Consider the following 22,160-nt stretch of genomic DNA (forward strand, 5'->3'; position numbering starts at 1 on the left):
AACCCAGACCCCCAGATCTCTGAATTCCTCCCAGAACCAGTAGTATCCAAGAGTCCTGATTCCAAACAACACCTCTTCTAAATATGACACCCACTCCACAGCCAAGAACTCAACAGCCCAGGACTCATGACTCCCAGTCCCCTTTCTCTAGCCACTAGAACCCCCTCCACTCCCAGAGCCTGGGACAGAACGTAGGAATCGTGATGCCTAGCACCCTGTTTTAACCACAATACGAACTGCACTTCCAGAGGCAAGAACTGAACAACCCCAAAATAATTTCTGGTCCCCTTCTCTAACCACTAGATCCCACTCCACTTCTAGAACTTTACGCAGAACCTAGGACGCTACACTAAACACTAACCTGAAACCATTTCTGCTTTATCCCCTACAGAATACATTCATTAACTTGATATATATGAGATACAGTAAGCCTCGTGAGGTTTCAAAATTTATTTTTAATCTGAACTGAGATGAAGGCAAGACTATCCCCTCCAATTGCAGAAATCAGAATTAACTACAGGAGTACATGAGCTTCTGACAGTAACCCCAAAGAATGCTCACATTCAGGCTTTAATACATTATTTGTAGAGTTCTGATTTCATAGCCACTAGATCCCACTCGTTCCTGGAAATGGCACGGAACCCAGAAGTCCTGACTAATTTTCTCAGGCTTTAGCTTCTTCTTCAGCTTTCTCTTCCAGTGCCACGAACCCATCCCAGAAGTCCTAAGACTTCCTTTGCTTCACAGGCCAGTCAAATAGCCACTTCTTTCTACGTACGTCAAATACCCTCCGTGTACCACCCTCAATATAGTTGGCACAGGAGGGTATTTCCAAAACCTGTTGAGTTTCCATGCCTCAAAGAAACACAAAGAATGGAAACGCTCCATGAATTTTTTAAGGACTCCCCTTCAGACGGAATCCCCTGATCTCCAAAGCACAAACTCTTTTGCTCCTGCCCAGGAAAGCTAAAGGGGATTTCAGAGATTGTTTGATTCTAGCTCCAGCATTAGCACTGTGGTGAGATAAAACTTTAGACTGAATGTTCTAAGAAGGCTCATTTCTGATTTTAACGTGGTGTCATGGACTATAAGACCAGAAGGGGCCTGAGAACTTCCCCCAGAACAATTCTTTTAGGAAAAAAAAACCCCAACAACCGCCTATCTTGATTTAAAAATGGCCAGGGATAGAAAATCCACCATGATCTTGGGAAATTGTTCCAATGGGAGTTGGGCAACTAACTCCCTGAGAGCTGAGAGCACCCTGAACACTCCCCATTTACAATAAGATCCTAAAATGTTGCCACTTCACACAGATGAAGGTGTAGCCCAGGCTAAAATAATGAAACTCTTTCTTCCTCTCTATTGGCCAGAGGACATGGAGAGCGCGTCTGCTACAGCCTTTGAGCTGATGGTTCGGGTTTTTTTAATCTCAGCCAGTAAGTACTCATGTTTATTTTGAGAGGTTCTGAGTTCAACCCTTGTAGATGTCCCTCTCAAAATTCCATAGCAGCTGTGGCAAATTGCCGGCACTATTATGATGGGTTTTGCACTTTCTCTTCTTTGGGGGGGGGTTGCCCCTGAATTGGAATATTAATTGCCCCACTAGTGTCCTAGAGGAGGGGAGTGGAGAGGGAGGGACCTGGGCCCACCCTCTACTCCAGGTCCCAGCCCAGGGGCTCTGAGGTTAGTGGTGAACCACTTGAACTGACGGTTCCTTCCTCTGGGCTACTTCCCTCTCCTGCCCTTCAGCTTGTGAGGGGCTTTCTGCCCTCCCTCTGCACAAGCCAGGTGCCCCTTACCTAGGGTCTTGGACTTCTTTCGTCTGCTTCCCTTCAAACTGTTCTCTGCTCCAACATCAATTCCTCTCTGCTCCAACTCCTCCAAACTGTTCTCTGCTCCAGCACCAATCCTTTCTGCTCCAACTCCTCCCCTGTCTGATTGAAGCAGGGTTTTTTATCAGGTGACTGACTGCAGGTGCTCTAATTGGCTTCAGGTGCTCTAATTGGCTTCAGGTGCTCTAATTAATCTATAGCAAACTTTCTTCCCTCTACAGGGAATAAGGCTCCCTTCTAACCCTCTCCTGCTGCCCTCTGGCCATGCTGTGTCACACAGCCTAAGAGCTGCACAGTCCTTGGGAGTCTCTGAAGTCTATAGGATGCAGTGGTGGTCAGTACCTTCATTGCCTTCTGCTCAAGTTCTCCACCTCATTACTTGCATGGCCCCAGCCCCCATAATATCCAAGTGTTTGACAATCCTTAACAGCTTAACATCCCCACAATGTAGGGAAACAGTATTGTTAATCTTATTTAAGAGAAGCAGAACAGAAGTAGGGATTTTCAAAAAACCCAAGGAAGTTATGCATCAAACTCCCAGGAAAGAACAGCGAAGGGGGCACCTAACCTTCTTCGGCCTTGAAAATCCCTGACTGAGAGGAGGTATGAGTTATATGTAGTCCCAGAGGTTGTCTATGGCACAGTGCAAACTGGGCACAGCTCCTGAGAGACTTAATTTATTTTTGAATGATCATTTGTATGAAAAACCAGACCTCAACATATCAGAGAGGTGATGGATACCCCACATGAACTGTGTATCCCATCGAAAGAGATCACATCCGGCATACTCATGAAAAATTATGTCCATAAATCTGTTACAGACCAAGAGCCAAAATCTCCATTAAAATCTGTGGAGCCAGCTGGTGTAAATCAGCATAGCCCCATTAGACTAAATGGATCTCTCAAGGTTCCTCCCCCACTCTGAACTTTAGGGTACAGATGTGGGGATCTGCATGAACACTTCTAAGCTTAATTACTAGCTTAGATCTGGTAAAACTGCCACCATCCAGAAATTTCAGTGTCTGGATCACTTTCTGTCCCCCCAAAACCTTCCCCTCCCTGGGCAGCCTTGAGAGGCTTTTTCACCAAGTTCCTGGTGAACACCGATCCAACCCCTTGGATCTTAACACAAGGAAAATTTAACCATTCCTCCTCCCTTCCCCCACCAATTCCTGGTGAATCCAGATCCAATCCCCTTGAATCTTAACACAAGGAAAAAATCAATCAGGTTCTTAAAAAGAAAGCTTTTAATTAAAGAAAGAAAGGTAAAATATATCTCTGTAAAATCAGAATGGAAAATACTTTACAGGGTAATCAGATTCGTATAGCTCAGAGGAACCCCCTCTAGTCTTAGGTTTAAAGTTACAGCAAACAGAGGTAAAAACCTCTCAGCAAAAAAGGAACATTTACAAGTTGAGAAAACAAAAATAAGACTGACACGCCTAGCCTGGCTATTACTTACAGTCTTCTCAGGAGGATTAAAAAATCAAATACATTGAAAAAATTATGTAACAAAAATAATTCTTAACTGGTATGAGAATGTTATAATAGAATGTTCCATTAAATTAATAGGAATAATCTAATATTTTATGGGTTATCCATTCTCTCTAATACAAATACACAGTTAATTTGTATTTCCCATATGACCAGTCAGTAGTATGATTTAAAAAGAAAAAATCTTTTTTTATTTTCACCAAGAATTTGTGGTATTGGATTGTTTGTTGGTTTTAACACAAAGTTTCCATTTGTATTTCTATTTTTACAGTTTCAACTAAAGTTTACTTTGTCTAATGGGAACAGTTTTTGTTAAAAAGTGGGATTTTTTTAAATTGACAATTGGGAAATAATTTTTTTCATACATACTTTCAAGACCCCCTCTAGTTGTTCATTCCCATCATATAATAAATGAAACTTAACAACGAGAGATGCGCCTTCAGTGGAACCTCAGATCTGAAGAACCCATTGCGGGGGGTTGTAATCTGATTCATACTGAGGCTCCAACCTGTAAAATAATGTAGAGGAACAGGCTAGCTGCCTACCTGAGAAAGAAATGAATCAATCAGAGCAGCTTCTGCCTATGGAGAATCCTTCCCAGGGTTGACACCGTAATTAGGCGAGAGATTAAAATCTTTTTATTTAAAAAACAAATATTGCCCACTCTCTGCAATCTTCACTGGAAGTCAGATGATTCTGAACACTGGTGATTCCAGGCATGAAGCAGTGGGGCTTCTTTGTGGAAATGTCCATGTGTTAGACGAGCATGAGATGTATCAAGTTGAATATTGATTCCTTTTGAACTGTGTTCGAAATGTGCTGCTGTATGTATGTCCAGTCGTGTATACGTGTGTGTGTGTGTGTGTGTGTGTGTGTGAAAGAGAGGTGAGCATATATTTAGAAGGAATGTGGAATAACACAATTTAATATATTTGTTTTCTCTCAAATACAACTCCAAAAGAGTGCTGACACTGATTGCTTTCTCAGGGCCACATCCGGACTAATAACATGTCCTAGTGACCAATACTGAATTAATTGACAAGATACATCTCCCTGGCCCTTGGGCAAAATCCAGAGGATTGCACTAGGGTTTTAGTCAAGGCTTACTCTTTTCAAATTGTTTTGGAGTTTTGCCTGTGTGTGTGAAATCTGAATAAAGATGCCAGGTTTCCCTTTCCATGATCTTGAGGCAGCTAGTCAGATCTTACTTATTAATTTCAACTGAGCCAGGATTTCAGCCATAGAATTTCAGTCTAGAAAGAACCATTTGGATCCATTAGACTGACCTCCTGCATGACACAGGCCAGACAATTTCAGATAGCCATGCAGTCTCCTTTGCCCCGTGCATCCCTTAGTGTGTTTACAAAATAAAACCAACTCCATCTATTCCTACCTCTGGAAGAAAAAAAATTCTCTCCTCCTCTACATTTGCTGCTGCCTTTGCATAATTAAACTGTGGAAGACAAGCCTTTAAACTCCCTTTTCTAGCCTGTGGGGATCTCATGGCTAAAAGAGAGAAAGTGGCACTTCCCCTTAAGGGTGTTACCAGCAAAAGCAGTTTGTTATCTCTAAGTCTGTGCTGGAGAAGCAATATTTCCTTGAGAGCCCTGGGGACTGGAGACCTCTAACGGTTAAGCAGGTGCAGAATGGGCAGGAGCACCAACAGACTCTCTGACTGGAAAGCCCTCCAGAACTGAATGTGGAATTCAGTCTTCATGGCCACTCCAGTCTATGGGCTAGGCACAGAATTCTAAAAGCAGAGTCAGTAAATGATAATTATAGCAGCATTGTCTAGTGGCATACCTGCTAGACATTAGTAACTGGCAAAAAAACAACCTTTTCTTGGGAGCTAGATGCCTAACTCACTTGTGTATGTCTACACTGCAAGCTACATTTTGGAAGGCATCCACCCGGATGCACACACTTACAGTCATGTAAGATCAGGCTAGGGCACTAAAAAAAGCTGTGTAGCCAATGCATTGACATTAGGCTTCAGAGCTGCAGCCCACACCACAATGTCAACACCCCAATTTTTAGCATGCAACCTGCTAGCCTGAGTCTGCGGCCCCAGGCTGGGACACTTACTCCCACATGCAGTATAGACATGCCCTTAGGTGCTTCTTGAAATTCCACTGGGATCTAGATCCACCAAAGCATTTAGGCACTTAACTGACCCTTTGGGTGCCTAACTCCAAAATTTTGTTCCCTGCTCAGTTGCTGCCTAACCCTATAGGTGCCTGAATTCCAGCCAGTGAGCATGCCCAGAGGCTGGATAATCAGGTCCAAGTCCCTGCTCCAGTAAATAGTTAATTGTTCTTTACAACGTGGAACAACTCTGTCAGGTCAGACAGAGAGAGCCATTGCCCAGGGGTTAATGCATTCAACTAGACTGAGACACTGAGCTGCAGCTCCCACGAGATGCTGCAGAAGGACGTCTGACTCCCAATGTTTCAGTTTTGGAGTGTTTGGTTTATCAGTGCAAAAAAAAAATGGAAAGGTTCCATGAAAAGCAGCCGCCTTTCATATTTCTGTATGAAAAACAGTTTGGATGGGAAAATTGTTGGCCAGACGTATTTGCCGACAGTGAAGTAGCTTGTATGCTGTGGCCATGCTTTCTATACTGATCTGCATTGCCTCTGTTTCTTTTTGATCCTTCTGTCTGTTTGGTGTGTCCTCTTGCTGTCTTATGTCTTGCACTTACACTGAAGGGTCTTTGGGGAAGGGACTGTCCCTTTGTTATGTCTTTGCACCTTGACTCCTCGAGTTATGACTGGACCTCTAGACTTAGCAGTGCTGTGCTGACCATGTCCACTCAGGCGGCTCTTTGCCTCTCCTAGTTGGTGTAAAGTCCCATAAATTTCCCCTTCTCTGAGGGATTCTTTATACCACACCCTTGTGCGTGTCCTTCCTGCTACTCAACGACACGCCAACCCTGGCAGACACCCTGGCTTCATTCTGGATAGTCCCATCTGCTTTTCTGGCTAACTTCAGAAATAATGGGTTTGTTGATCTCGCTGATGAATCTTGGTATTTGTTACAAATGTGTTCTGTGTAACACCCAGTATTTTTCAAAGACATGTAGACAGCTGTCTGTGTCTTGGTGGAATCCCAAATGATATTAAAAAGAACCCAGCCCCCAAGATATTGCCGCTGTACACCAAAGTAAATCATAGAATATCAGGGTTGGCAGGGACCTCAGGAGGTCATCTAGTCCAACCCCCTGCTCAAAGCAAGACCAATCCCCACACAGATTTTTGCCCGAGATCCCTAAATGCCCCCCCCCATTATCAAATAATTACTAATAGCAAATTAATAAGCTAGGTCAGTGGTGGGTAACCTGCAGCCCACATGGGACCCATCAGAGTAATCTGATTGCAGGCTATGAGGCATTTTTCTGATGACCTTATGCAGGGATGGCCCCCTGCAGCTCTCAGTGGCCAGGGTTCACAATTCCTGACCTATGATTATGAGAATGGCATATCATCAAATATCAGTGTTGGAAGGGACCTCAGGAGGTATCTAGTCCAACCCACTGCTCAAAGCAGGATGTTATATCCTTGGGGCAGCCGGTGTAGGAAGCAATCACTTGAGGCCAGAGAGCAGGCAGCTAACCAAAACCTCCATTTTATTTACATATATACAGAGAGCTCCTCAGCCGGTTGAAACCGGTTGAGCTAACCCATAATAATCTAACTCAATTGCCATAGCAACAAAACCATGACAACCAAATACACAACATATTCCTCCCCCCCTAATAAGAACATCCCCTAAATAAAACACACACTAGACTAGAGAAGGAGGGTAGACTGCCTCCATTCCCGGCTAAACCCTGGGGATTATTTTGCCCCATAACCGTGGGTTCGCCCTAGCTAAAGATCCAGCCGATGAGGAGGCCTTCTGTCTCTAGGTGGATTACGGCGAACTACTGGTGTTATTGCACCCGAAAGCACTAGGGGCTCAGGGTCCGCAGCACGAACAGGTGAGGAGGTGGTATCAGCTCGTGCTGGGCAAAGGGGTATCTCAGCCGCCGGCAGTAATGGAGGAGAACAGTCAGGAACAGGTGACTCGTGATTCGATCCCTCACCAGAAGAGGTGAAGTCAGACCCCTCAACTGCAGATGGGTCCTGAGGACTGGCATGACCTGGCAACAGCTGATCTACATGTTGCCGCCAGGTAAGATTCTCTGCAGTCCGGATTGTGTAGGAAACAGGTCCTGTTTGAGTGATGACTGTGGCCGGAACCCATTTAGCTCTGGAAGTATAATTCTGAGCCAAAACTGGCTGTCCCGGGCTAAAGGTTCGGTCTATTGCTCTGGGTGCCCGTCTGATGACTTGATATTGCTGCTGATGTTGCACAATTTGTCGGGGTTCAGAAGGTTTCAGCAGATCAAAGCAAGTGCACAGCTGTCGTCCCATCATTAGAAAGGCCGGAGATGCGTGGGTCGTAGCATGAGGTGTGTTTCTGTAGGAAAGTAAAAAGGTATCCAGACGCTTTTGAATGGAGTGTTGTCCCCTTGCTGATTTCAAAGCGTTTTTCATTGTCTCCACAAATCTTTCAGCTAATCCGTTGGTGGACGGATGATATGGTGCTGACGTGATGTGGTGTATCCCATTTGCTTTCATAAAATTTTGAAACTCCTGAGAAACGAACTGCGGTCCGTTGTCGCTCACAAGTTGTTCTGGCAGACCAAAACGACTAAAGAGTCCTCGTAGTTTTTGGATAGTACTCTCTGCAGAAGTGGACTGCATTATAGAGACTTCTGGCCATTTAGAATGGGCATCTATTGCCACCAAGAACATGCTTCCTTCAAGGGGGCCAGCAAAGTCAACGTGAATACGTTGCCACGGGTTTTCAGGCCAGTCCCATGGGTGTAGGGGTGCCCACTGGGGTGCATTCCTCACACCCTGACATGACATACAAGCTTTTGCCTTCTCTTCAATAGCGCTGTCCAGTCCAGGCCACCAAAAATAGCTTCGTGCAATTTCCTTCATGCGCACTATTCCACAGTGACCGGAATGTAGCTGTTCTAACATCTGTGATCTCAGTGGTGGTGGAATAATGACACGTCTCCCCCACAACAAACAACCAGATTGGACCGATAACTCCGTCTGCTTGGACATGTAGGGAACAAGGTCGGATGAGACCGGAGAGGTTTGTCGAGATGTTCCATGCATCACCAGGTCCATAACGTGGGACAATACTGGGTCAACGCGAGTTGCCTTCTTTATCTGAGTAGCAGTGATGGGTGTATTCTCTACCTGTTCAAAGTAGAAGATTTCCTTGTGGGCACTATCTTGGTGTTTGACCGGCAAAGGCAACCTTGAGAGGCCATCTGCATTGCCGTGTAGAGTGGATTTCCGATATTTGATTTCATATGTGTGTGCTGAAAGTAACAATGCCCAACGTTGCATACGACTAGCAGCTAATGGGGGAATGCCTGTGTAAGGTCCAAAAATTGATGTCAGAGGTCGATGGTCTGTGAGAAGAGTAAATTTTCGCCCAAACAGGTACTGATGAAACTTCCCAATTCCAAAAACAATTCCTAATGCCTCACGTTCGATTTGGGCATAGTTAGTTTCTGCTTTGCTTAGAGTGCGTGAAGCAAAAGCAATAGGTCTCTCTTCTCCTGAAGGCATAATATGTGACACGACTGCTCCCACTCCATAAGGGGAGGCATCGCAGGCCAATTGCAGTGGTAAGGATGGATCAAAGTGCGTTAGAACTTCAGAATTTAGCAATGCATCCTTAGCTTTGTTAAACGCAACATCACAGGCTTCAGTCCACTTCCAGGCCTTGTTCTGCCCAAGGAGCTCATGAAGTGGTTTTAGCAGTGTGGCTAACTGTGAGATGAACTTTCCATAATAGTTCAGGAGTCCTAGAAACGAGCGCAGCTGGCTTACATTTCGAGGTGGGGGAGCCTCCACAATAGCTTTAACTTTTGCAAGGGCCTTATGAAGACCTGCAGAATCAATGATGTGTCCCAAATATTCAACAGAGGGCTTGAAGAATTCACACTTGTCTTTGCGAACTCGTAGGCCATACTCTTCCAGTCTTTGTAGGGTAGCCTCTAAATTCTTTAAGTGATCCTCTTCATTTCTTCCAGTGACCAGGATATCATCCAGATAGCACTGAACTCCTGACAAGCCACACAAGAATTGGTCCATAGCCCTCTGGAACAGGGCGGGAGCAGATGTTATTCCGAAGGGTAGGCGACAGTATCGATAAAGCCCCTTATGAGTCACAATAGTCAACAGCTCTTGGGACTTTTCATCGACGTGCATCTGTAAATATGCTTGACTCAGATCAATCTTACTGAACTTTTGTCCCCCAGCCAGGCCTGCGAAGAGGTCATCGATGCGGGGAAGCGGGTATTGCTCTGCACACAACACTGGGTTGACAGTGACTTTAAAATCACCGCAAATCCGGAGAGAGCCATCTTTCTTCACGATTGGAACGATAGGAGTGGCCCATGAGCTATGGGTAACTGGTATTAGGACTCCATTGGTGACCAGGCGCTCCAGGTCTGCTTCAACTTTTGGCCTGATGGCATATGGCACAGTTCGGGCTTTCAGATATTTTGGTGGACTGCCAGGTTTAATGTTCAATGTCACAGTGATTCCCTTCATACTTCCCAAATCATCTCCAAAAACAGCAGCATGTTTCCTTAGTATAGGGGTTAGACTGGTTTCTTCTTTAGTCATCCGGTGCACTTCTGCCCAGTTCAGTTGAATCTTCCCAAGCCAAGACCTACCCATTAAGGCTGGGTAGTTACCTCTCACCACAAACAGTGGCAATTTAGCCACCTGTCCATTGAGCTCCACCTTAACATCAATAGTGCCCAGCATAGGCACATCTTCTCCCGTATACGTCTTCAGAACAGTTTTTGTTGCCTTAAGCGGAAGATGCTGTAGCTTTTCTTTATACACAGTCTCGGAGATCAGTGAGACGGCTGCACCGGTGTCCAGTTCCATGCATATACGTTTGCCATCCAATAACGGGGTTACCCAGTATTCATGTGAGCCCATTGCCAAAGACAAAACATGCAGTGGCACTTCCTCTTGCGATGAGGTGTCACCTTGATCATCCTGGGTCTGCTCTAGGGTATGCAGGGTTCCTCTTTTTGTCGGCCAGACCACAGGCCTCTTTTTCTTTTGTTTACAGGCACACTCAATGTGTCCCTTTTTGCCACAGTGTCGACACACCAGGTCCTTACACCAGCATTCTGATGCCTGGTGACCCGGCTTACCACAGCGGTAACATTCTTGACTCTGCACAGTTTTGTGGGTCGGTTTTTGTGACACTTTTTGCACCCTAGGGGGTGCACCGATGTATTGTGCCTCCCTTGTAGCCAGTTCCATGGAGACAGCAATATCAACAGCCTTCTGTAAGGTAAGCTGAGCCTCTGTCAGTAGGCGCTTCCGTATAGCTTCACTGTACAGGCCACACACTAACCTGTCACGCAGGGCATCATGTAACATTTCTTTAAATTCACAGTGTTCTGCTAGCTTTTTTAAAATGGCTACAAATTGTACAACTGTTTCATCTTCCTTTTGGTCTCTTTTGTGGAACCTATATCTTTCAGCAATTACCAGTGGTTTTGGGGAGAAATGAGACCCCAGGATTTCCACAATGTCACTGTAAGATTTAGTCTCAGGCTTAACAGGGTGTAATAAGCTGCGTAGCAGAGAGTAGGTTTTAGCCCCTACAACAGTTAAGAATATTGGCACCTTCTTCGCTTCTGTAATGTCATTTGCAATACCAAAAAGCTCAAAACGCTCAGTATACACATGCCACTGCTCTGTATTCTCATCAAAAGGCTCCAGGGGCCTGGTCAGAGTAGCCATGATTTTTAGTTTCACTTTCACAGTCAGTGCAAACAAGCAGCTTTTTTGTTTGTTTGTTCTTTACCTTAACTTCTACTTCCTTCTGTTACTGGAGCAGCACCGGAGTCTCACCCTCGTCGCCAGTGTTATATCCTTGGGGCAGCCGGTGTAGGAAGCAATCACTTGAGGCCAGAGAGCAGGCAGCTAACCAAAACCTCCATTTTATTTACATATATACAGAGAGCTCCTCAGCCGGTTGAAACCGGTTGAGCTAACCCATAATAATCTAACTCAATTGCCATAGCAACAAAACCATGACAACCAAATACACAACACAGGACCAATCCCCAACTTCCCCCCCAATCCCTAAATGGTCCCCTCAAGGATTGAATTCACAATCCTGGATTTAGCAGGCCAATGCTGAAACAACTGAGCTATCATTCCTCCCCACCCCATAGATTGGATATGAATCTATATAGAATTAAACTATATTATTAGCAGTAGTTATTGTCCCATCTCTATGACATCTGTTTAACAGACATTCAAGTTCTCAACAGATGGAATCAAACCCTTCTGCTCTGTGCTTCACAGGCCAGCAAGAAAGGAAATGTAGACACACTGATCTGCGTAAAGCGTTGGGACGGTGCCAAATTATTATGAATTGCTGTGATTGTTATGAATGAATGTGGGAAGCATGGGCTTGGTACGTCTGACTTTGCTAGAGGATTCTGGGAACAGGATTCTTTTAACATTAGATAAAGGATGTGAAAAATTACTGGAGGTGCTGAAACTGCATTTGAATGGTTAATAATGGCTTGATTTGCGTATATGTTTCAACGTCGAACTTTGGACTATCAGCCAGGGGTCCAGTTCACAAAGTAAAGAAGATGGAAAATCATGTGATCAGTGGGCTTGGTACAGGGTGACCTGAGTCAAAATGACAACTCTGGATGGCATCACGCTAAGAGCATAAGTCAGGGGTTGGCAACCTTTCAGAAGTGGGGTGCCGAGTCTTCATTTATTCACTTTAATTTAAGGTTTCACGTGCCGGTAATACATTTTAATGTTTTTTAGAAGGTCCCTCTCTATAAGTCTATATATTATTTACTAAACTATTGTTGTATTGTAAAATAAACAAGGTTTTCAAAATGTTTAAGAAGCTTCATTTAAAATTAAATTAAAATGTTGATCTTACGCAGCCGGCCTGCTCAGCCCGCTGCTGGTCTGGGATTCTGTTCACCTAGGCTGGCAGCAGGCTGAGTGGGGCCTGCGGCCGGGACCCCAGCTGGGAAGAGTCTGGCAGCCAGAACCCCAGACCAGCAGCAGGCTGTGCGGGGCCGGTGGCCGGGACCCCAGACTGGCAGCGAGCTGTGCGGGGCCGGTGGCCGGGACCCCAGACCGGCAGTGGGCTGAGCAGCTCAGCCCATTGCTGCTCAGGGGATCCATCTGCCGCTCCTGCCAGCTGGGATCCTGGCTGCCGGACCTGCTCAGCCCACTGCCGGTCTGGGGTCCCGGCCCTGCCCACATACAGTGGGTACCTACCTTCTCCCTGGTTGTGGCCTATTGTCTTCCTCTCTCTGCACTGAGCTGAGGGTAGGAGTGCACAGAGCACAGGGCTAGGGTTGAAGGGTCTGGCCAGGAGCAAGAATGAGGGAGGGGGCTCAGGATTGGAGCACTTACCAGGGCAGCTCCCATTTGGTGTGAGGGGTGCAGGTGGGAATATGTGTGTGTGTGTGGTGGGGGGGAGGTTTGCAGGAGCTTCCGTTTGGTGCTCAGGTTGGGGGTGGGGATGTGGAGAGTTCAAGAGTCAGGATGTGGGGTGTGCATGAGGGTGGGGGGATTGGGTATGTGGGGGGTGCAAGAGTCAGGACAGAGGGCTGGGGGCATGTGAGGGGGGTGCTGATGTCAGGGCTGGGGTCATGGTGGGGGTGAAGGAGTCAGTTCCCCAGTTAACATCTGAAGATGCTGTGAGATAGAGGGCCCGGGGTGAGCTAGGCCCCACTTTGAGGGACCATTGTGGGATCCTAGAACCAGAAGGGCTCAGGGTAACCTAGACTCTCCTTCAGGGGACACTTGACAGACCAAGTACCTGATAGGGAAAAGAAGAGAAGAGAAAAGGTCTCCCTCTAGAATTGGTAGATATACCTGCTTTTTTTATCAATCAGGATACTGTGTCAGGCCAACATAGTTACTGAAGGTTTATGCTTGGGGGATTGAGGCTTATAGTGAAAAATGTGTGAGCATATTGCTTTCTGAATTCTCACTGGTGCCAGTAACATCCACCTAGCTGTGGGTCATTAAAGATCCATTTCAACACAGGCTTGGGACACTGAGCCGCTAGTGAGAAACCCTTGTTCCAGCCCCCCCATGGTCTCCTGTCCCTCAATGCTCCAAATATTGTATTAATAATAACACTATTCAGCTCTTCTATAGCACTTTAATCAGTAGATCTCAAAGTGCTTTATAAAGAAGGTCTGTCATCACCTCCATTTTAACGGTGGGAAAACTGAGCGACAGAGAGAGAAAGTGGTTTGCCCATCGTTATACAGCAGGCCAGTGGCAGAGTTGAGAACAGGACTGAGATCTCTTAAATGCTAGACCAGTGCTCTAGTTACTAAGCCAAATTCCCTTCCGTAGCAACAATGGCATTATGAGGAAGTCTGGGATAAGAAGTGAGTCTTGTGGTGTGCCCTGGAGTTGATTAAACCTAGATACTAATGGACCAGGAGCACGAGGCTGCGGTAGGTTGACTGGCTCTGTAAGTCACTGGTGCACCTCCAAACCTTCTACTTCTACCTCTGGATTGACTCTAGCCCTAGTGTCACAGCCAAAATGGAATGGGATGAGGTGGACGAGGCTTTCTTCTGGCAACTAGCAGAAGTTACTAGATCGCAGGCCTTGGTTCTCATGGGAGACATTAATCACCCTGATATCTGCTGGGAGAGCAATACAGCAGTGCACAGACAATCCAGGAAGTTTTTGGAAAGTGTAGGGGACAATGTCCTGGTGCAAGTGCTGGAGGAAACAACTAGGGGCAGAGCTCTTCTTGACCTGCTGCTCACAAACAGAGAAGAGTTAGTAGGGGAAGCAAAGGTGGATGGGAACCTGGGAGGCAGTGACCATGAGATGGTTGAGTTCAGGATCCTGATGCAAGGAAGAAAGAAGAGCAGCAGAATATGGACACTGGACATCAGAAAAGCAAGTTTTGACTACCTCAGGGAACTGATGGGCAGGATCCCCTGGGAAAATAACATGAGGGGGAAAGGAATCCAGGAAAGTTGGCTGTATTTTAAGGAATCCTTATTGAGGTTGCAGATAAAAAAAAATCCCGATGTGTAGAAAGAATAGTAAATATGGCAGATGACCAGCTTGGCTTCACAGTGAAATCCTTGCTGATCTTAAATGCAAAAAAGAAGCTTACAAGAAGTGGAAGATTGGACAAATGACCAGGGAGGAGTATAAAAATATTGCTCAGGCATGCAGGCGTGAAATCAGGAAGACCAAATCACACTTGGAGTTGCAGCTAGCAAGAGATGTTAAGAGTAACAATTAGGGTTTCTTCAGGTATGTTAGCAACAAGAAGAAAGTCAAGGAAAGTGTGGACCCCTTACTGAATGAGGGAGGCAACCTAGCGACAGAGGATGTGGAAAAAGCTAATGTACTCAATGACTTTTTTGCTTCTGTCTTCACAAACAAAGGTCAGCTCCCAGACTGCTCCACTGGGCAGCACAGTATGGGGAGAAGGTGACCAGCCCTCTCTGGAGAAAGAAGTGGTTCGAGACTATTTAGAAAAACTGGACAAGCACAATCCATGGGGCCGGATGCGCTGCATCCGAGGGTGCTAAAGGAGTTGGCGGATGTGATTGCAGAGCCATTGGCCATTATCTTCGAAAACTCATTGCGATCAGGGGAGGTCCCGGATGACTGGAAAAAGGCTAATGTAGTGCCCATCTTAAAAAAAGGGAAAAAGGAGGATCCGGAGAACTACAGGCCAGTCAGCCTCACCTCAGTCCCTGGAAAAATCATAGAGCAGGTCCTCAAGGAATCAATTCTGAAGCACTTAGAGGAGAAGAAAGTGATAAGGAACAGTCAGCATGGATTAACCAAGGGCACATCATGACTGACTAACCTAATTGCCTTCTATGAGGAGATAACTGGGTCTGTGGATGAGGGGAAAGCAGTGGATGTGTTATTCCTTGACTTTAGCAAAGCTTTTGATACGGTTTCCGACAGTATTCTTGCCCGCAAGTTAAAGAAGTATGGGCTGGATGAATGGACTATAAGGTGGATAGAAAGCTGGCTATATCGTTGGACTAAACGGGTAGTGATCAACGGCTCCATGTCTAGTTGGCTGCCGGTTTCAAGCAGAGTGCCCCAAGGGTTGGTCCTGGGGCTGGTTTTCCTCAATATCTACATTAATGACCTGGAGGATGGCGTGGACTGCATGCTCAGCAAGTTTGCAGATGACACTAAACCGGCAGGAGGGGTAGATATGCTGGAGGGTAGGGATAGGATACAGAGGGACGTAGACAAATTAGAGGATTGGACCAAAAGAAATCCAATGAGGTTCAACAAGGACAAGTGCAGAGTCTTGCATTTAGGAAATAAGAATCCTATTCACTGTTACAGACTAGGGACCGAATGGCCAGGAAGCAGTTCTGCAGAAAAGGACCTAGGGGTGACAGTGGACGAGAAGCTGGATATGAGTCAACAGTGTCCCCTTGTTGCCAAGAATGCTAACGGCATTTTGGGCTGTATAAGTAGGAGCACTGCCAGCAGATCGAGGGACGTGATCATTCCCCTCTATTTGACATTGGTGAGGCCTCATCTGGAGGACTGTGTCCAGTTTTGGGCCCCACACTACAAGAAGTGTGTGGAGAAATTGGAAAGAGTCCAGTGGAAGGCAACAAAAACGATTAGGGAGCTGGAGCACATGACCTATGAGGAGAGGCTGAGGGAACTGGGATTGTTTAGTCTTCAGAAGAGAAGAATGAGGGGGGATTTGATAGCTGCTTTCAACTACCTGAAAGGGGGTTCCAAAGTGGATGGATCTAGACTGTTCTCAGAGGTACCTGATGACAGAACAAGGAATAATGGTCTGAAGTTGCAGTGGGGGAGGTTTAGGTTGGATATTAGGAAAAACTTTTTCACTAGGAGGGTGGTGAAGCTCTGGAATGGGTTACCTAGGGAGGTGGTGGAATCTCCTTCCTTAGAGGTTTTTAAGGTCAGGCTTGACAAAGCCCTGGCTGGGATGATTTAGCTGGGGATTGGTCCTGCTTTGAGCAGAGGGTTGAACTAGATGACCTCCTGAGTTCCCTTCCAACCCTGATATTCTATGATTCTATGAATTTAGTGGGGGGGGGGCATTCTGTCTGGTACCTGGGGTGTTATTTACATGTATGAGAACTGTGCAGGAATCCGAGGGGTTTTTTTTCCATTGGAAATTCTGCATTTTGCAAATGTTTCCATTCCAAAATGAAATAGAAAATAAAATTTGACATTTTCCAAGCAACGAAATTCTGAAAAATTATTAATTTTTGGTAAATCAAAATGTTTCATTTGGATGAAATAGAAACATTTCATTCAGATTTCAACTATATCCTATCAAGTTGTATCAGATAATAAAACTGAAATGAAAAGTCATTCTGCAGAGGAGAATTGAAACATTCTATTTTTCCCATATCAGAATGCTCTGTTTTGATTAAGAAACAAAAACTAGTAATGTCATTGAAATTGATGCCTTTCGTGTAACATTTCAGTTCACATGAAACAGCATTTCCAATCAGGTCTAACGTTTGTTTATTTTATTCGGTTTAAAACAGGGGAACAAATTACCCATAAATAAGATCTAAAGTCAAGATTTTTAAAAGTGGTTAGATACCTAAAAAGCTAATGAAATCAAGAGGAGTGAGGAAACTAGATGTTATAGAAAATCCCAATCCCCCAAAATCTGGACCTAGGTGCCCTGACACTGAACTCACAATTCACATAGAAGGATCTGCCCAGCAGTACAGAGATACATCCATGCAGCCCACATACACAAAATATCTCATCACAAGTCCCCTCCCTTCAGCTTTTCCCCAACTTCCTATCTCATAGATCCTCTTTGCAGCATACCCTAAAATTCAGCGGGGCTGCTTTGAAGACTTCTCTACTAAATAGATCTTTTTGTGGATGTTAAGACCAGAAGGGACCACTGTGACCACCCAGCCTGACCTCTGGCATAACACAGGCCAGCTCATTGCATCCATGATAGCATGAGGCTGAGCTACTATTATTATTTATTGTAGCGTGAAGTAGCCCAAGTCATGGAACAGGACCCCGATGTGCGAGGTGTAGAAAATATCTTTTAGAAAGATGTTTAGAAAGAATTTACTACACCCTTGGTGAATTGCTCTAATATTTAATTACTAGCTCCAGCAGAAGGGATTGTGCCTGCTAGTCAAAAGGAGTGCCACAAATTCTGCCCTGCTTTTCACCCCATGCCATGCCAAAGAAGTTTCACTTTAAGTGGAGTGAGAGCCATCCCTTTCTACTCCTAGCTCTTCCTTAGTTCCATTTGTTTAGAAGGCAAGCCAGCTCAGATTCTGGGGCCTACCTCTGAGAAAGGGACCATTGCCTCAGTTGGCTAAGGACTTCTTTGAGGCTCAAACTGGAGTTTTTCAGCTGTCTTCCCCCTGCCCAGGAAGACTCATCGGTGGAAGCTCACAGTCCTCTGAGGACTAAGGTATTAGACCAGAGTGGCTCTTTTGGGAGGTGTCAAGCTCTAGGCAGAGCCCTGGCAGGGAGCAGTCCTCGTGGTGCAGATAAACAAGGGCCATTATTCTTAGAGCTGGGTGGGAACTGGAATTTCCATCCCTTGGGAGAGGTATTTCCAAAAAATTCCATTGCAAAAGAACCAAAATAGATTTTCGTTAAAGTTTCAAACCACACTGTCCAAGGCTCCCTAGCTCCGAAGCAGCCCATCTCCAGGATGCCAAGATGGTGGGAAACTCAGAAGTCCAGAAAGGACTTGGGAGCCTGGGCTCCTCTGAAGCCCACCAGGCTCCTGCCAAGGAGGCTGGAAGCCTAGGGAGGAGTGAGGGGACAAGCTGGCAGGAACCCAGGCTGGCCATCCAGACTTCCTGTTTTCCAGTGAAAACTTCTGTGGAATCAACATGTTTCTGTGGAAGGTTTCGATTGCTGTCAAATCAGCGCTTTACAATTGAACACTCTTCCCTCAGAAAATCTGCAACCAGCTCTCATCCTTCTATCCTGGCTCTTCAGGGTGGGTGAGAAACAGAAGGGGGTGGGAGGTGTGAGACTCTCACTTTTGTCCTCTCAAAGTTGGGGGCCATTCCCCCTGCTTTGCCCTGAGGCCCACCCCCACTTGGCCTCCTCCCGCGGAGGCCCCATGCATGTGTGCTCTATAGAAGATCAGACTAGATGATCAGAATGGTCCCTTCTGGTCTTGGAATCTATGTATTATCTCTGGGAATGTGATATCTCTCTGAAAAGTATCCTCATGTTCAGCTGAACTTGCTGGGTTATATTGAGGGACCACCAGCTGAGATTCTACAGATGGGATTGCCCTAAAGGTCCCCATTGGCCTTAAAATGTTTGATTCTATGAAACATTCACTCAATTCAATAGTCCAGATTCCCCTGTAACTTAAACCAATGTAAAACAAAAGTCATTCAGATGAGGTAAAGATTCAAGCCCATGTGAACCTCATCTAGGTTAGAAATGCAGAGCATTTTTATCACTTATGTATATCATGGGATTGCTTCAGATACAAGAAAGACAGATACATACAAATTAGATAATCAGAATCAGTAAGTAATAACCTTTCCACTGATATCTCACAAGACCCATATTGCATAAAACATGTCTTAGTTATGCCAAATTCATATTATAACAATATCTCCATGAAGAATATGGGGTGTAGTGTCACACAGCCCATATGGCCCTACAGCAGGGAACAGCAGGAGGGTGGGGTTGGTGGTCAGGAGAGTAATGGGTACCTAAGCAGTTACAAGGAGAACAGGGGAATGACAATATTTTTTGGTAAAAAAACAGGGCCCAAAAATTAGGAGGAAGACCAAAAATACCAGGGAGACTCAGTAAGATTTGATTCTTTAATTCATTTTTGGGTCAAATTTTAGTGGTAAGTATTTTTATGTGTATAGTGTATTTCTGTCTGGGACGAGGGATGCCCGTGTGACAATATCTAGACTGAGATTTGCAAAGTTGCCTAGTGCTTTTCGGTGCTCATTTCCTATTCATATTAATTCATTCCTTTCTTTTTATTTGGGTGAGGGAGGAAAATCAGATCTTATGAGCTATGAAAATTTTGGCCATACATCTTATGTTTGCATTTCATATATCTGTATTGATATCTATATCATTATTGATATAAATATAGATATTTTAATGTTGCCTTGACCCTGCAAAGATCTATGAATAGGAAGGAAATTTCACATGGCAGGACACTGAGACTCCCAACCCTCCACAGACTTTCATTTTTTGTTTACCCAGTTACAGATCTGCAGAGAATACTGCCCAATCAAAGTTCTCTACTCATTGTGGCGGCAACATTTTTCACCTACTATTCGGTGGCATAAATGAAAATGAGGATCCTAAAAAAATGGAGAAGGAATGTAATTGGCTTCAGTGGGAGTGGAAGAGACCCAGAACCACTCAAAAGATGGTAAGCTCCTTGCAGAATTTAGACATTAGTGTTCATGTATGGATGAATGAACCAGAGTGCTTTACTGAAATGTGAGTTTGGAAAAAAGCCCAATTTTCATCAAGGCTGTTTCTTACAGTATGAAGTTTTGTATAAAAGAAATGTGTATTAAATGTATGAAAGATGAATGCTCAAAAGGTAGCAGAATAACAGGAAGAGAAAAAGAGAGAGAGAGAAAGAAAGAAAGAAGTATGAAGTAAGGTTAAAAAGGGGTAACCCTGTTCTCAAGGACTTGGACTCAAATAAGAAACTATATCAGTTCATCTCTATTTTATTTTATGCTAAAATGTATACTTTCACATTCTATGCCTGTTTCTCTAAGCTACTAGCTTAAGAATAGTGTTTTTCTAAGCTATTAGTTTAAGAATAGATTTTCTTAGGGACTCATTGACCTCCTTGTTTCTCAGGCTGTAGATGACAGGGTTAATCATAGGAGTCAGGACTGTGTAGAAGACAGAGAATATTTTGTGTAGGACCTTGGGCACATTGGCTGTTGGAACTACATAGACAGTTAATACGGTCACATGCAAAACTGCAAGCACAATGAGGTGAGAGGAGCAGGTGGAAAAGGCCTTTTGCCTCCCGATGCTGGAAGGGATTCTCAGGATGGTGCTTATGATACAAATGTAGGATGTCAGAGTCAGAAGAAAGGGCACAAATGTCCCTATTACAGAGATAATAAATGTCAACAGTTCCAGAGTCTGGGTGTCAATACAGGACAGCTTTATCACGGGTGAAAAATCGCAAAAGAAGTGGTCAATTTCTTTGGAATCACAGAACGTTAATTGGAAAAAGAAAATATTTACTATGGTGCAGAGCAGAAAGCTACTTATCCAGGACCCTGCCACAAGCTGCCAACAAACCTTGCCATTCATCAGAGCAGCATAACGGAGTGGATCGCATATCGCTAAATACCGATCATAAGACATTGCCGTGAGCAGCAGATTTTCTGTATTTGACAGGATACCAAAGGAATATAATTGCACAATGCAGCCCTTAACAGAAATGGTTCTGTCCCCAGTCAGGAGACTGGCTAGCAGCCTGGGCAGGATGGCAGAGGTGTAGCAGATCTCCAGGCAGGACAAGTTCCCCAGTAAAAAGTACATGGGGATGTGAAGGTGCTGATTAGTCACAACTAGCACAACGAAGAGGATGTTTCCGGTGACAGTCACAATGTAGATCACTAGAAACAGCAGGAAGAGAAGGGGCTGCAGTTCAGGGTCATTCCCAAATCCTAAGAGGATGAATTCCACGATGGGCGTTTGGTTTCTTACTTCTGCTTTCTCCATAATATGTATCTAGAATCAGAAAGCTATTAAATATTGATGGAGTACACACAGTCAGGCTGTGTTGTTGGTTATACTGGCAGAAACCTGGAGTAGGTAACCTCATACCACTGCATTTCTCCCCTGGAAAAATGAAGTTGCCAAAAAAAACAGAGGAAGACTCCCATCCTTGAGAAGTTGAGCTTCCAATATAGGTGACACAAGAGCATGGAACCCTATTGAATTACAGAAATGTCTCATCTAACTCCCTTAAGCTCTCTTCAACTTTAAATCCTTTTAGGATGGGATTTTGAAATATCTTTATCATATCAGTGTCACATCAACAAATCTAGAAGACATAACAAAAAATCAATAGACTAGAAATGAAAAATATTGAGAGTTCTACCATGAGTATGTCTCCCCCGCAGCTAAGAGGTGTAATTCCCAGCTTAGGTAGACGTACCTGCATTAGCTTTGATCAAGCTAGCAAGATAAAATAAGCAGTGTGAACACAGCAGCACATGCAGCCGTTTGGGATGGCCACCTGTGTACATACCTAGGATCTCAGATGGGATTAGGCTCTGGCAGCTAGTCTGTGCTGCCGAGGCTACACTGCTATTTTTAGCACAATAACTCAATCAAAGGTTGTGTGTGGTGGGTTTACCACAACAAGGAATTACACCGTCTAGATGCAGTATAGACATTCCCCATAAGACAGATACTGAAACACTAATGAGGCTGTGGTTTGTATGAAGGTCTAGCTTGCTGTCCTCTATCCTAGCAGATTCAAATTAAAATTTGCCCTATTAGATAAGATGCAGCTGAGAAACAGACAATGTCACAAACAAACCCTAAACACAGATCACGGGCTGTTTCCTGATCTCAGTTACACCAGGGTAAATTGCATCAGCTTCATGTGGATTTATGCAAGTGCAATTAAGATCGGAATCCAACACCATATAAAGAAATGAAAGTTAGATAAAAATGAAAACTCATTTACAGAGAAATAAGAGAGTCA

The 22,160-nt window shown here is 44.8% G+C and overlaps 1 protein-coding gene across 1 annotated transcript; it reads right to left on the reverse strand.

Moving 5' to 3' along the window:
* Positions 1-20,224: 20,224 nt before the first annotated feature.
* On the reverse strand, positions 20,225-21,166 carry LOC123348390 (olfactory receptor 5V1-like). Its single transcript, XM_044985909.1, has one exon. The coding sequence runs from the start codon at positions 21,164-21,166 to the stop codon at positions 20,225-20,227; it is 942 nt and encodes a 313-aa protein (XP_044841844.1).
* Between the last annotated feature and the right edge of the window lie 994 nt (positions 21,167-22,160).

This window comes from Mauremys mutica, chromosome 13 (assembly GCF_020497125.1).
Source record: "Mauremys mutica isolate MM-2020 ecotype Southern chromosome 13, ASM2049712v1, whole genome shotgun sequence".
NCBI lineage: Eukaryota > Metazoa > Chordata > Testudines > Geoemydidae > Mauremys > Mauremys mutica.

Coding starts and splice junctions, on each gene's coding strand:
- LOC123348390 (XM_044985909.1), bottom strand. CDS start 21,166: ATGGAGAAAGCAGAAGTAAGAAACCAAACGCCCATCGTGGAATTCATC.